Genomic DNA, 15,787 nt, shown 5'->3' on the forward strand with positions numbered 1-15,787 from the left:
TCTCAGACATTCCATCTTTTGTGGGCTTCCAGAAAAGGCCACCCTCAGTTGGCATAGGAGAGAGGGCTCATTTTCAAACTATTTAAGTCATGTTGTGACTAGAAGTTGAAGTCTGGTGCAAAATCATGAAAACTGAAGAGATCTTTGCACTGATGCTAGAATAAGCAGCTTTACTGTATAAGAACTCTGGTTTAGACAATCTAGGAAGATGATATTTCTACCACTGAAGTAGAATTCTACTGAAGAGTTTGTTTTAAGCCATTTGTATATCATAGAATAATTGTCATTTCTAAAATGTGAGGAAAAAAACAGAGCTGAGTTAGTTTGTTGAGGGAATCCAATGACCTGTTCCTATTTATCAATTAAAAGGAATTTGTAGGTTCCAAGATGAGATTCCCTCTATGCTTCCTCCTTTTCTTGGCTTCAGTAGGAATCAGGCTTCAATTAGGATCTCAGTACTAAAGTCTAAGAATTTTTTCCACCCCTAGATTTTTAAAGAATCATAAAGCAGCTTGAAAGAAAGCCTCACTCACTCACACTGAAACCTCCACTGAAAAATAAATAATTGAAACCATAGCTGAACATGATTAATGAAGATGCATTATAATAATTTATAATAGTGTTTTTGGAGGGCTGTTTTTCCTCCATTTTTCCTCATCTGTCTCCCCTATTACCTCTCCTACTACACTGGAGACTGAGCAAAATGCAGATGTTAAGAACATAAAGATATCAAAGAGTTAGTTTTGGCTGAGTTGGCAGTGACCACATTACAGATCTCAGATTTTCTCTCCTTTCATGTGGCTTTTTTGTAGGCTGGACAATAAATCTTCTACTACACATTTTATCCGAATGTGCTGCAGTGGATAAAAGAAAGTAACTACGGATAGGTCTACCAGAAACTTCTAGATTAGACTCAGGCATGCACAGAGGACCCTTAAATATAGATGAGACTTTTTCCAATCTAACAAATGCAGTGTTTAAGATAATTTGGAAGGTTCTTAAAACAAATAATAGAAAGTCCTCCTTGTGCCTAATTACCACATGCATCTTCATACAGAAAGCCATATAATTATAATTAGCGAATGCAGATTCTATTCACCAGAATATATCTCTACCTTGGGTGAAGTATTACCTTCTTAACATTCTAGCTGTACCACTTACCCCTTGTTTTACAAAGCCCTGATGCTTAAAAGTGTTTAATTATATGTGGGTGGTATAGATTCATCATAAAACACTGCTAAAAATGTGTGTTTCTTGTTTCAATTGTTAAAGCTCTTTTTTTTTTTTTTTCTTTTGAGATGGAGTCTCACTCTGTCACCCAGACTGTAGTGCAGTGGTGCCATCTCAGCTCGCTGCAACCTCCTCCTCCTGGGTTCAAGCAATTCTCCTGCCTCAGACTCCCAAGTAGCTGGGATTACAGGCACGTGTCACACCTGGCCAGTTTTTGTATTTTTAGTAGACTCGGGGTTTCACCATGTTGGCCAGGTTGGTTTCAAACCCCTGACCTCAAGTGATTTGCTCACCTCGGCCTCCCAAAATGCTAGGATTATAGGCATGAGCCACTGTGCTCAACCAGTTGTTAAAGCTCTTATCTAGAAAACAAGAGCTTCTGTATTTTTATCTCGAAAGAGTATATTTAGACCAGGCATGCTGGCTCACACCTGTAGTCCCAGGACTTTGGGAGGCTGAGGTGGGCAGATCTCTTGAGGTCAGGAGTTTGAGACCAGGCTGACAACATGGTAAAAGCCTGTCTCTACAAAAAAATTAAAAAATAGCTGGGTGTGGTGGAGCTCACCTCTGGTCCCTTCTACTCAGGAGACTGAGGTGGGAGGATTATCTGAGCCCAGGGAGGACAAGGCTGCAATGAGCTGTGATCACACCACTGCATACTGCACTCCAGCCTGAGCAACAGAGTGAGACGCTGTCTCAAAAAAAAAAAAAAAAAAAGAGAGAGAGAGAGAGAATATATTTAGATCAATGATTTTTCAACTTTGACTGCACATTAAAATCACTTGAGAAATTTTTAAGAATTCTAATGCCCAGGCCATACACCAGACCACTTAAATCAGAATTTTAGAACATGGTACCCAAGGATTAGTACTTTTTCTAGTTCCCTCGATAATTCCAGTGTGCAGCCAGGGTTGAAACTACTAATTTAGAAAGGTAAAATGTTCCGGTAAAAAGAGCAAGGGCTGTGGAATCAGCCAGTTCTTTGGTTGTCCATTCTATTTTCAGCACTTCATTCATTTATTCAAATATAATTTAACACCTAATAAAAAATAAAATGCCTAACATATGCCACATACACCAGGACATGCAATACATAGAAAGTATAGTAATATTGTATGTTAATAAAAGAATTTATGAATGACATTATATAGATATAGAAAATAAATGTTGTTATTAACTTAATAAAATTGTATTTTAAGTGCCTTGATGTGCTTGAGGGTTAAATTATATATGTTGTATTTCTAAGGATGACAAATCCAAATAGACATATCTCATCCTTTGAGTCTTTTTAACACTTTAAAGCCTTTGAGTCTTTTTAACACTTTGTACTTCCTTTAGAGTGATTATTTTAATTCCATCTTGGACTGTATACATATTACCTTTATCACTGCATGAAAAGTATTACCTTCATCATTGCACAATAAGCTTCTTGAGAACAGAAGAGCTTTCTTACTCTCTCTGGTATCTTTCTCTTAGATTCGTGCCTTTTCCTCCATGATGCGGCTTATTTTTCCTGAAGCCAATGTTATAAACAAATTGTGTTGTATTTGTTTGGTTATATTTGGGAGATTATTAAAGACAGGGATTATAAATTATATATCCTTGTGGGGTGTATGTATTTGTCTGTGTGTGTGGATGTGTTTGGAGAGAGAGAAAAAAGATTTTCTGTTAAAGAAAACTATGCTCCTTGGCTCATGGTCTCTTGCAGTAGGCATTTTCCTGAGGGTTGTCAGAAGACTGATTTTGTGGGTGGTCTGCCATACTGAATTTTGGATCTAAGATCTCAGCTCCAAGGCCTTCATCCTCCATAAAGCCAGCAGACGGTACAGTCCATCAACGCCTAATTACTTCCTAGTAGTTTGAACCCACAATCTTTTTGGTTTGGTACCAGAATCAACTTCTGAAGACATTGAAGAAAGAATGTCTGGAATTGGGAACCTAAATATGTGGACTTTTCTTTGAGAGGTGATTGATCAGAAGAACATTTGCTATCCACAGTGTGCTTACAGAAGACAACTTAGAGAAGGAAGGGTTTTAACCTCATGGCAACCATTCTTGCCCACTGAAACTTCTGACCTGATTGCTTTTTACTTTAGCCCCTATTTTTATCAATAATTTGAGGCAGAAACTAGTTAATTAAAAGGGTATAGTCCTTTTAACTATCAATTGACTATACTAACCAAACTGCCCTAGATTTCACTTGTAGCTGAAGCCTCCACAGAGCTGAATCCCTCAAGCATCCTAAACTAATAGGGGAAAACCTGAGCCAAGGGTAAAAAGGGTTTCTGCAAATGGTCTTTGAAAGCAGATAATGTGTTTTCTAAAGAAGTAATGAAATAGAAGAATATATGTAGCTTTGCCTTGCTCTACTAAATTTATGGTCATGTAGAACCTATACAAATGGCTAGTTGAGATTAGGGATTGATATGGTTAGGCTTTGTGTCCCCACCCAAATCTCATCTTGAATTGTAACTCCCAGGTGTTTAGAGAGAGACCTGGTGGGAAGTGATTAGATTATGATTGTTTCCCCCATGCTGTTCTCGTGATAGTGAGTGAATTCTCATGAGATTCAAAGGTTTTACAAATGGCAGTTTTGCCTGCACTGGCACACTCACTTTCTCTTGCCTGATGCCATATAAAACGTGCCTCTTCCACTTATGCCATGATTGTAAGTTTCCTGAGGCCTCCCTAGCCATGCAGAACTGAGAGTCAATTAAATGTCTTTCTTTATAAATTACCCAGTCTCAGGTACGTCTTTATAGCAGTGTGAACATGAGCTAACAAAGGGACTATAGATGGGTTTACATCATTTTATTGAGTCAATTATCTTAACAAATATAATATCTTAATTAATCACCACAACTTCCACAAAACCTGTGAAAACAAAGCTATGTAAAATAGTAGGTGGAAGCAGAAAAGTAGTAGGATATAGATGTCAGCTTTCTCCTTTTCTACATGTTGGTTTCCCATAGAGGGAATGACTAACTTTCTTCCTATGTATATTATTAATTTTATTAAAATTATGCTTAACTGAGCAATGTGACTGGGTATAGAAGCAGTGCTGAAGATGCTTTTTCAATGCCAGTGAGATCTGAGCCCTAATCCATATCAACCCTGAGTATATATGAGTATCTTCCCATATAACTAGGTTAAACTGTTAATTTTTAAATGGAAAAAAAGTACATTTAAGTCTGAATCTTAAAGCTAATTTAAAGAACATAAATCCTTTAGGTCTGAAAGTAATACTGATTATCCACAAATATCATTAATTTTGAGGTAGTTTACAGAGTAGGGGATATTGAAAAAGGAATAAAGGAATCTGAAGCTTCCACATCACAGATACCAATCAATACTTTGAATTTGGATGTATTTGAAATCCAGAATTATTCTTCAATCAACAGTTACTGGTGTATGATCTCACCTGAGGACAGAAGAACCTATTAAATAAAGATGGAAAATCAATGAACACTGTACTATTTCCCATCTCTGACATCAGTACCTCTGTAAAGACCCATTTTTTCTTCTTCACAATTGTTATCAGTCAGACATTCCCAATGTGCAAACATATTTGTATTCTCAGAACAAATTTCTCCTATTCTTTTCTCTCACCTTAACTTTAGAGTTTTGAATACATACATCTTCTCTATTCTTGGCTACTTCTAATTTTCTGTAGTCAATCAAATCCTGGAGCATTAATCCATTTACATTAAAAGTGTTATACATTTTGTAATGAAACTCTGTTGGATCAAAAAGATCCTGTTTTATCCCTGTGAAATGGGAAAACACCTGAATCTGAGAGGGCTATTCTAAGTAGGTTTAAGTTAAGAGTACCCAGCTTAACATTTTAATACAAGCAATATATTGAAAACCATAGTTTTTGACAAAACACAATTAATGCTATGACTGATGAGTCACAAAGCAAAATGCAAGCCAGTAAAGACATCATTTTCTCTAAAAGAGTTGGAAACTTGGGAGAATATTTTTAATGGCTGGTGTTTAAGATTGGCCTTTGGTCTTCCTCTAGTTTTTATAGTGTATATTTTGTAAACTCCTTCCTCTACTCACCCACACCTTCCCTCACACTTGGCATTGGTTTTGATGACTTGAAATGGAAATTCTCCCATATCACTAAACAGATCTTTCTACTACAGAAGTTTCACTGGACTCCCATCGTAATCCGTAAGAGATACTATATGGTTCTCAGCATCCCCTGCCAAGAACTTTACTACCATGATTGATTCATTTGGCATTAATCTTCTCTTTTTCTGTTCTGTGATCTAGGTTATGATGGAGCAGTGTCTGAGAGAACTGTAGCACCCGTGAGCCAGATCCTACTTTCCACTGTAAAATTTCTTTTTCTATTGGGGGTTTCATGCTTAGCCTCATACTGTTTGTGTGAGGGCAAAATGTGTCTGACCCAAAGTATTCTAATAGCACATCCTGGGAAGGCCAGCCAGCCAAAAATATCATTGGATGTTCATTTTGTTCCCTAGTTTAAAGAGAGAAAAGCAAATCACACCTTATATGTCATGCCATAAATGTGCTTTCTTTGGTCAATTATGAAGAGTGTGCATTGGATTTTAACATGTTGGTCTTTGACTTTGGGGGTTGAGATATTTTACAATCATCAGATCACCTGGTTTGCTTCCAGTATAATCATTTAATTAAGGTATTAAAAACTTAATGAAGGCAACATGGAAAATATTAATATCAATATATAACATTTATTGAATGTCAGCACAGCCCAAGGAATTGAACAAAGCACAAAATTAGTGCCTGCCAGTTAGCTTAGCACACATCAGCCAAATTTTTAAGCTGTTATTAAAAAAAAAAACCAGAATGTGCCTTTATAACCACTGCAAAATAAAACCTAACTAAAAAATTCGGTTGATCCCTTTCACCAAAATCCCTTATCATTGATCTGTTTTACTCATATCTTTTTGAAAATACTATTTACACTGTCTTCACAAGTGTGTCAACATATAATGGAATAATTCAATCTCCCTGTCAAATTAGCAATGGGAAATAACCTTAGCAAAACAAAAATTTTTTTTTTCACTTTAAGTTCTGGGATACATGTGCAGAACGTGCAGGTTTGTTACATAGATATACATGTGCCATGGTAGTTTGCTGCAACTCTCAACCTGTCATCTAGATTTTAAGCCCTGCATACATTAGGTATTTGTCCTAATGCTCTCCCTCCCATTTCCCCCATCCCCCAACAGGCCCCAGTGTGTCATGTTCCCCTCCCTGTGTCTATGTGTTCTCATTGTTCAACTCCCACTTATGAGTGAGAACAGGTGGTGTTTGGTTTTCTGTTCCTGTGTTAATTTGCTAAGAATGATGGCTTCTAGCTTCATCCATGTATCTGAAAAGGACATGAACTAATTTGTTTTTATGGCTGCACAGTATTCCATGGTATGTATGTGCCACATTTTCTTTATCCAGTCTATCATTGATGGGCATTTGGGTTGGTTCTAAGGCAGCAAAACCAAATTTTATTTTAAGATCTAACTGAAGGAAAGATAATGTCTCATCCCAATAAGTTCTTTGGCATGAGTAATTGCAGGTTACTATATGTTCCCTAGCTGAAACCTACTGTGAGCGTCCAGTTGATTTTGAGTTCTACAGTGATTCACTGGCCATGTATTCACAAAGAGGAAAAGCCAATAGTTGTTCTCACAAATAATTCCTACACGTTCAGAGTATCCTTTTACCTGCTCTTTTTCTTTTTTGGCCAAATTGATCCAAAACACAAACAAAAAACCAGGGCAGTCTACATGTACTACCTACTCCTCTTACTTGACATCCACCCCTACTACTCAAGGGAAACTCCTCTGAAGGATCTCTAATTACCAGATTGAATGGCTTTTACTCAGTCCTTGTTTTCATGCAAAATATAAAACAGTTGACACTAGGCAGTAGTTAAGCCTGTTGAACAGCCCCTCTTTTATTACCTTTTCTTACAGAGGCTTTCGTCTACTGGGGTCTCCTTGTCATCTTCCTTTAATATCCTTTTTCTCTTTATCCGTTTCCACTACCTAAATGGAGGTATTTCCATAGATTCTGTTCTTGACATCTCATTTTCTTTCTCTTCAAAGAACTCTTGTTCTTGCATTCATTGTATGAAGTTAACTCTAAGATTTAGTCCACTACCTCTGTGACCCCCATCCCCACTCTCTGCTCCCTTGCTCCCTCTGATTTAGCCACACTGGTCCTTTTGCCATTCCTTGTATTTGCCAAGTCTACTCTCACTTCAGAACTTTTCCAATGGATGCCCTCTGTGCTCAGACTGTTCTTCCCGAAGTATTTGAATGGCCTGTTTTCTTGTCTCCTTCAAGTCTTTGTCAAGCATTGACTTACAGGTGAGAATTTCCCAGATCGCCTCATGTAAAATAGTAATTTCTACTTCCATGCTCATTTTCTTACTTCACGTTTCTTTACACGACTTAACACAATTGCGTATATTATGGATTTTATTTTCCTTATCATCTGCCTCTCCATTCTTGAACATGTGTTCCATAAACACACACAGGGATCTTTATCTGCATTGTTCACTATATTCTCGGTGCTTAGAATTGTGCCTGGCACATAGTAGGCCCTCGGTAAACATTTGTTGAATAAATGAATGAGAGTGAGAAAAGTTATAAGGAAGTGAAAAACTCTTCATTTCTCCAAAATTCCTAAATGTTACTATCCTTCATCTCACCTGTGGGATAACAGCAGTGAGGCATCTTCTCAAGTCATCTTTCAGATTATAATATGATAATTTATGTGACAGTGATTTATTAAGGCAGTTCTCCCAGTTTCTTCTCTGGAGATGGTGCTGGGAAAGATGGAAGAATTGGCAGAATGTAGACCTGAATCTGACCCCAGTGCTTTTGCCTAGAAAACCCTTCTCAGGTGAGAAAAAGTAGTCATACATAAGATTCACAATCATCTTGAATTCAACTGAATTAATTAATTGCTAATTGTCATCAACAATTCATTGTATCATACTGACATGGCCAAACACAGCTCATTGACAAAGTCAGTAGGTGGAAGAGCCAAGTAAGATTTTAAAATTCCACGGTTTTCATAGGTCATTTTGCTGATAATCAAATGATATGGCACTACAAATCACAGGGGTTCTTATTTGAGCTTTTCAATGTATTCATATTGAACTCTTCTTAAGACCAGAATATGGTCTCCTTGTTATTTTTATGTCTATAGGCTCATAAATCCCACTGAAAAAAGGTCTTCATTAAAATGTTTTGTAAAAAAAAAAAAAAAAAAAAAAAAAAAAAAAAAAATTAGGCCTTTCTGTGAACAAAACTAGTTTTTTCATATTCCTAAAAATATATTCTTTGTAAAACTCAAAACTCTCAAGTCTGGTTAACTCACAGAACATTTTCTTGTTTTCAAGAAAGCAAATATCATAGTAAGTTCAAAGTAAAATGTTAGGGTACAATACTGTATATTCATTTCAGAAAAGGTTTTATTTCAAAATACTTCTTTTAAGGAATATTTGTCCAGACATCTCTTCCTTCCCTCATGTGAAATTAATAAGTTAAAAAGAACTTTGTGAATGGTTCCAAATGCAAACTACAAAATTGTTGAATAACTTAATAAGGATGCATTTCATTCCTGGTTTACTAAATATGGGTTTGACAGTATTTCCAATAGTCAAGATGGTTTCTATAATGGAGAAAGCCACATTATTTAGTAATAATGGCACCCTAACAAAGAACTGTAAGTGCTCTTTAAGACTTTAACTGCACAGACCATCTATTTAGTATTGGAAAATCCTTTAAGTTCATACAAGTGTCCTCTGAAATTAACAGGGTAGAAAAAGGTTTTCTAACAGAGAAAATGCTCTAATTTGAAAGAAAAAGTCTGAATCTCTCCCCTATTAACAAAAGAGAAGTGTTTACTTGACCAACAATTGTACGAAATGACATTGGTCTATGTGAAGTGGACACACACTTAATGAAGAATGTAGAGCCCTCATTGAAACTCCACACAGTCTCAGATACATTTGCATATATTATCTTATTCGGTCCTCAAAAACAGCCCTATCAGATAGGTGTAGTTATCTTTGGATGTCCAGGAAAATTTTGATTACAAGAGATTAAAGGATTTATAGCCAAGCTAGAATTTGAACCCAGGTCATGACTCCATGGCCAGTGTTCTTTCTAATAAGTTATTATATCCCGTAAGCCCCAATCATCTCTGGGGCAGAAATGGTATTCACAATCCCTTGGCCAACAGATATCATTAGGGACTGTCACAAATGCCAGTGCTCCCCCAATATTCCTTCAGAAACTTGCCACAGAAATTCTTATAATTTCAGTGCCTGTTCTAGATTCTATGGCTTGTAAAAAAGTATCTCACAACTCAGTGGCATGAAACAACCATTCATTATGCTTATGGATTTTGTAGGTAGAGTTTGGACCAGGAACAGCATGGGCAGAATGGCCCTAGCCTATGATTTCTGGGGCATCATCCAGGAAGCTGAGACATGGTATCATTGGAAGACTAACTCGTTCACATGTCTGTGGTTGATACTGGCTATGGGCTTAGAGACCTTAGCTGGAGTTGCCAGCCAGACATCTCCATGTGGATAAGGCTTCCTCATTACATGATACCTGAGTTCTAAGGGCAAGAATTGCCTGAGAGAGGGTCAGAATCAGGGAGTAGGACACCTTTTTGAGCCTTTGGAATTCATGCAGTGTCTCTTCTGCTGCGTCGTATTCATTAGAAGTGATCACTAAGACATGTCCATATTTAAGGGAAAGGGAATTGGTCACCTTTTGTGGGAAAAGCATTGAAGAATTTATAGAGATGTTTTAAAAATACCATACTGCCCCTCCTCAGTGTTGGAGTGCTTTTGCTTGCAAGAGTCTGTTCCTATGATTCTTTCTTGAAGGACTGCCCTCAAGAAGAGCCACTTTGCTCTGAAGCCACAAGCATAGAGAGCCAGAAGTGCCTGAGAGTTGACATAGAGAAGGCCTTTTTCACAGAATGGAACCAATTTTATTATTTTGCATGTGGAAATCTAGTTTTCCCAACACCATTTATTGAAGAGATTACCCTTTCCTCATTGTGTCCTCTTCATGCCCTTGTCAAAAATTAGGGGATCATATATGTTTGGATTTATTTCTAGACTCAGTTATTTTCCACTGGTCTGTTTTTATGCCAGTAACATACTGTTTTGATTACTATAGCTCTGTAATATAATTTAATATCAAGATGTGTAAAGCCTCCGGCTTTGTTTTTCTTTTATAGACTTGTTTTGGCTAATTGGGAATTTTGATAGGGGTTGCATTGAATATGTATATTGCTTTGCATAGTACAGACATTTTAGCAAAATTAATTTTTACAATTCTTGAGCACAGGATAGCTTTTCATTTATTTGAGTCTTCATCAAATTCTTTCATCAATGTTTTTATGGTTTTCAATGTGCAGATCTTTCACTTCTGTGGTTAAATTTATTCCTAGTTATTTTTATGGTATCATAAGTGAGATTGTTTCCTTGACTTCTTTTTCAGATAGGCTATTGTTTTGTGTGTGATGATGATATTGAGTTTTGTGTGTTGATTTCATATCCTGCAACTTTACTGAATTCATTTATTAGTTTTAACAGATTTTTGTGGAACCTTTGTTTTTTTTTTACATACAGAATCATGTCACCTGAAAATCAAGATAATTTTATTTTTTCCTTTCTGATTTCTATGTCTTTTATTTCTTTTTCTTTTCTGATTGCTTTTGTTGGTACTTCCAGTACTATGTTTAACAGAAGTGTTGAGAGTGGAAATCTTTGCCTTGATCTTACTGGAAAAGCTTTCAGTTTTTTCTAGTTAATTATGTTAGCTGTGCATTTTTCATACACAGTCTTTATTACATTTATTACATTTAAACTTTTCTTCTATGCCTAAACTGTTGAGGATTTTTAACAAGAAAGGATGTTGGACTTTGTCAAATGCTTTTCTCTTGTCAATTGAGATGATCATGTAGCTTTTGTCCTTCATTCTGTTAATGTGATGTATCATATTGATTAATTTGCATATGTTAAACCAGTCTTGCAAGCCAGGGATAAATCTTACTTGGTCATGATGTGTAATCTTTTTTATGTGTTGTCGGATCCAGTCTAATAATGTTTTATTGAGGATTTTTGCATTAATGTTCATCAGAGATTGGCTTGTAGTTTTTTGTGTTTTTTTTTTTCCCTTGTGATCTCTCTGTCTGGGTTAGGTATCAAGGTGATGCTGGCCTCATAAAATGTGTTTGGAAGTACTCCCTCCAATTCTATTTTTGGAAGAGTTAAAAAACGTATTGTTATTCTTCTTTGAACATTTGGTAGAATTCAGCTGTGAAGCCATCTGGTCCTGGGCTATTCTTTGTTGGGAGGTTTTTTGTTATTTCTTCAATATCTTTATTTGTTATTTTTCTCTTTAAACTTTGTAGTCCTTTCTTAACTTGCTAAGTTGTATTTTTCTAGGAATTTATCCCTTTCCTTTAGATTGTCCAATTTATTGGCACATAATTGTACATGATAGTCCCTTATGATCCTTTTCATTTCTGAGACATCTGTTGTCATTTCTTCACTTTAAGTTTTGATTGTATTTATTTGTCTTCTCTCTTTTTCCTTAGTTATACTAGCTAAAGGTTTACCAATTTTGTTTACTTTTTAAAACCAACTGTTAGTTTTATTGATTCTTTTTTATGGCTTTTCTGTTTTCTATTTGATTTAATTCTGCTCCAATTTTTGTTATTTCCTGCCTTCTGTTAATATTAGGTTGAGTTTGTTCTTCTTTTTCTAGATCCTTTAGGCATATTGTTAGATTGTTTATTTGAGACCTTTTTTTTCTTTTTTAGCATAAGCATTTAGTGCTAGAAATTTCCCTGTTATAACTGCTTTTCTGAATCTTATAAGTTTTCCTATGTTATATTTTCATTGTCATTTGTCTCAGGATATTTTTAATATCCCTTTTGTTTTCTTTGATTCACTGGTTGTTCAGGAGCATATTGTTTAATTTCCACACATTTGTAAATTTTCTAAGATTCCTCTTGTTATTGATTTCTAGTTTTATACCATTGTGGTCCAAAAATTGTACTAGATAGGATTTTGATCTTCTTAAATTTGTTAAGACTTGTTTTGTGGCCTAGTATGTGATCTATCCTGGAGTATGTTCCATGCATGCAGGACAAAAATGTGTGTCCTCCTGCTGTTGGATGGAGAGTTCTGTGTATATCTGTTAGGTCATTTTGTTCAAAACTGCAATTGAAATCCAGTATTTCCTTATTAATTTTCTGCCTGGTTGATATATCCAGTGTTGAACGTGGGTTGTTGATATCTCCTACTATTATTGTATTGGTATCTATCTCTTCCATCAGATCTATTAATATTGGTTTATTTATTTAAGTCTTCCGATATTGGGTGCATATATGTTTATAATGGTTATATCCTCTTAATGAATTGACCCCTTTATCATTAAATAGAGACCTTCCTTTTCTCTTGTGACAGGTTGTGAGTATAGGCACCTCTGTTCTTTTTTGGTTGCAATTTGTGTGGACTATCTTCTTTAATTCCTTCACTTTAAACCTATGTGTATCTTAAAGTTTAAATGGGTCTCTTGTGGGTAAGATATAGTTGGATATTGGGGTTTTTTTTAGCCATTCAGCCACAGCATGTATTTTTTATTTTAGAATTTAATCTGTTTACATTTATGATTATTCTTGATAGCTAAGGACTTACTACTGCCATTTTACTTGTTTTCTTGTAGCTCCTTTGTTCATTTCTTCCTCTCTTGTTGTCTAACTTTGTGATTTGATAATTTTCTGTAGTGTAAAGCTTTCATTCCTTTCTCTTTATCATTTGTATAACTGGTGTTGTTTTGCATTTTGTGGTTACCATGAGACTTACATAAAACATCTTATATTTATAATCTACTTTTTAAAGCTGATAACAACTTATTGTCTGTTGCAAAGAAAAACTCTCAACTTTTACCCTCTCCCGAAATTAATGTTTTTGATGTCAAAATTTACATCTTTTTATATTGAATATCACTTAACAACTTATTGTAGCTTTAGTTGTTTTTTATTATTTTAACTTTTAACCTTTACACTAAAGATACAAATAATTTACACACTACCATTACAGTATTAGAGTATTCTGGACTATGTATTTGCCTTCACCAGTGAGTTTTACACATTTATATCTATTCATTATAGCAATTATCATCCTTTCATTTGCATTTAAAGAACTCTGTTAAGCATTTCTTGTAAGACAGGTCTAGGAATAATGAATTCTCTCAGCTTTTGCTTATCTGTGAAGGACTTTATTCCTCCTTCATTTCTGGAGGACAACTTCCTTGCATATAATGTTCTAGGCTTGAAATTTTTTTCTTTTGGCACTTTGAATATATTATCCCATTCTCTCCTGGCCTGCAAGATTTCTGTTGAGAAATCCACTGATAGTCTAATGGGAATTTCCTTATATGTGACTGGATGCTTTTCTCTTGCTGCTTTCTTTGTCTTTGACTCTCAACAGTTTGATTATATTGTGCCTCAGAGAGAACCTCTTTGGGTTGAATCTATTTGGAAACTTTTGAGTTTTCTGGATCTGAATGTCTATATTTATCCTAAGATTTGAAGATTTTTCAGCAATTATGTCATTAAATATACCTTTTGTCCCTTTCTCTCTCTTTTCTCTTTCTGGAACTCCCATAATGTGAAAATTTGTTCACTTAATGATGTCCCACAAGTCCCAAAGACTGTCTTCACTCTTTTCATTCTGTTTTCATTTTTTTCTCTAAGAGTCATTTCAAAAGAACTGTCTTCAAGTTTATAAATTCTTTCTTCTACTTGATGTAAATTTTTGTTTCTTTAGGGTCAGTTACTGGAGAATTATTGTGTTCCCCAGGTGGTGTCACATTGCCTTTGTTTGTTTCTTATGTACCAGCATTGATGCTCTGCATCTGGTGGTATAGTCATCTCTTCCAAACTTCACAGAGTGGCTTTTGTAAAAGACTTTCACCACCATATGGGCCTGAGGGTGCCAGCTCAACAGAGTGCAATGGTTCTGATTCCATACGGGTGCAGTGGTATAATTACCATGCAGCTTCTTCATTTGTCATCAATGTTAATGATGACTGTAGGTGTCTCAGTGGTCTAGGCTGCAGGGATTATGGCAGTGATGGTGGCTGCTTAGGTTATTAGGGCAAGGGCTTTAGGGATCCTCCTATTCTTATCTTTCTCACTGTGGGAAATCACAGCCATAAGAGAATCTCTCTTAGTATTGGGACTGATATGGGTCACAGGCAGCTATTGTAGCCATACGGATGACAGTGGCACTAGAATCCAGGTCATAGATGTTCAGAGCAGCTGCAAAGCTGGTTTCCTGGGCTTGACGTCTTATAAAACTAATGTAGCACCAGGGACTTGAAGTGCCAGTTTACTCTCCAAAGCTCGAGTGAATGCTGTTCTCCCACTAACCTGGGGTCTGCTGCTCTGAGGCATACTCCAGGAGCTTGGGCTCAAGGGGCTGTGATTTAGCAGTGGTTCTGTGGTTCTGAGCCTGGTGGGGAGGGGCACAACACTGGCGTAGCTCTGGGAAAGAATGGGTGCTCTGGAGGGCCCCAAGATAGCTCGCTACTGTGGTACAGTACTGGCTAAACCTCCAGGACAGAGAGGTGCAGTGGCTACTCACTCTCAGAGCAGTACACACTGTAGCAGGATTTGGTCCCCAGTAGCAAGGCACAGCTGCAGTTCAGTACTGAGGACCCAAGAGAGCATAGTGTCAGCTCGGACTGTGGGTGATAAAGTACCATGCTGTGGTGACTCTGGGCCCTAAGATGATGGGACCTGACAGTAGCCCAGGCTCTGTAAGGTCAAGTGCAACAGCAGTAAGGACCCAGGAATGTGAAGATGTCACTGTGGCTCTGCCCAAGGAGGAAGTGGGCTGATGCGGAGCAGTGCAGCAATGACTCCACTTCCCGTAGAGGCAGGGTGCTCAGCAGTTCAGGCGATGGGTCCAGCTCCAGGTGGGCAGGAGACTAGGACTGTTTGTCCTGGACTGTGGAGTGCCACAGTTCAGCCAAGGCTCTGATTCCCTAGGACGTGAGTCACCATGTCTGCTTGGCCCCGGAAAGCCTGGCTACATGAGTCAGTGGAGTCCCTGGATCACAGGGAGTGGGTGACTGCCTTAGCTGTGGTGCTAAGGGGCACAACTGCTGTGGTGTGCAGGAGACCTGGGGTACCTAGGAGCAGAGTGCTGCCTCAGCTGTGGCACCAAGGGGGTGTGACTGCTCCGATGTGAAGGAGGCTGGATTGTCCCGGGGGTGGGATGCTGCCTCCGCTGTAGCACCAGGGATATGACTGCTCTGGAATTTCTAGGCTTCCAATCACGGGAGGTGGGGCACCACTTCTGCTCAGCCCTAAGGAAAGGGTAAACCAGCGACTAGGATAGGGGACAAAGTGGTTCTGTGGTACCTTGGCCCCAGTGGTCAGGTTATAGCAGCAGCTTTGCCCCATGATGGCTCGCTCTTGAGTGTGGTACAGTGCTGGCTAAACCTCC

General features: G+C 37.3%; 1 protein-coding gene across 18 annotated transcripts in view; it reads left to right on the top strand.

Annotated features, from left to right (window-relative positions):
- LOC105473041 (uncharacterized) overlaps positions 1-15,787 on the top strand; it is a 419,449-nt gene that overhangs the window by 361,261 nt on the left and 42,401 nt on the right. The window contains exon 10 of one of the 18 annotated variants that reach the window (XM_071099052.1): positions 5,512-5,573. The exons of the other annotated variants lie outside the window; for them this stretch is intronic. Within the exon in view, the coding sequence (XP_070955153.1) occupies positions 5,512-5,573 (62 nt within the window). The remainder of the gene's footprint in view (positions 1-5,511; positions 5,574-15,787) is intronic. 18 annotated transcript variants of the gene reach the window in all.

Source organism: Macaca nemestrina, chromosome 6, assembly GCF_043159975.1.
Source record: "Macaca nemestrina isolate mMacNem1 chromosome 6, mMacNem.hap1, whole genome shotgun sequence".
NCBI lineage: Eukaryota > Metazoa > Chordata > Mammalia > Primates > Cercopithecidae > Macaca > Macaca nemestrina.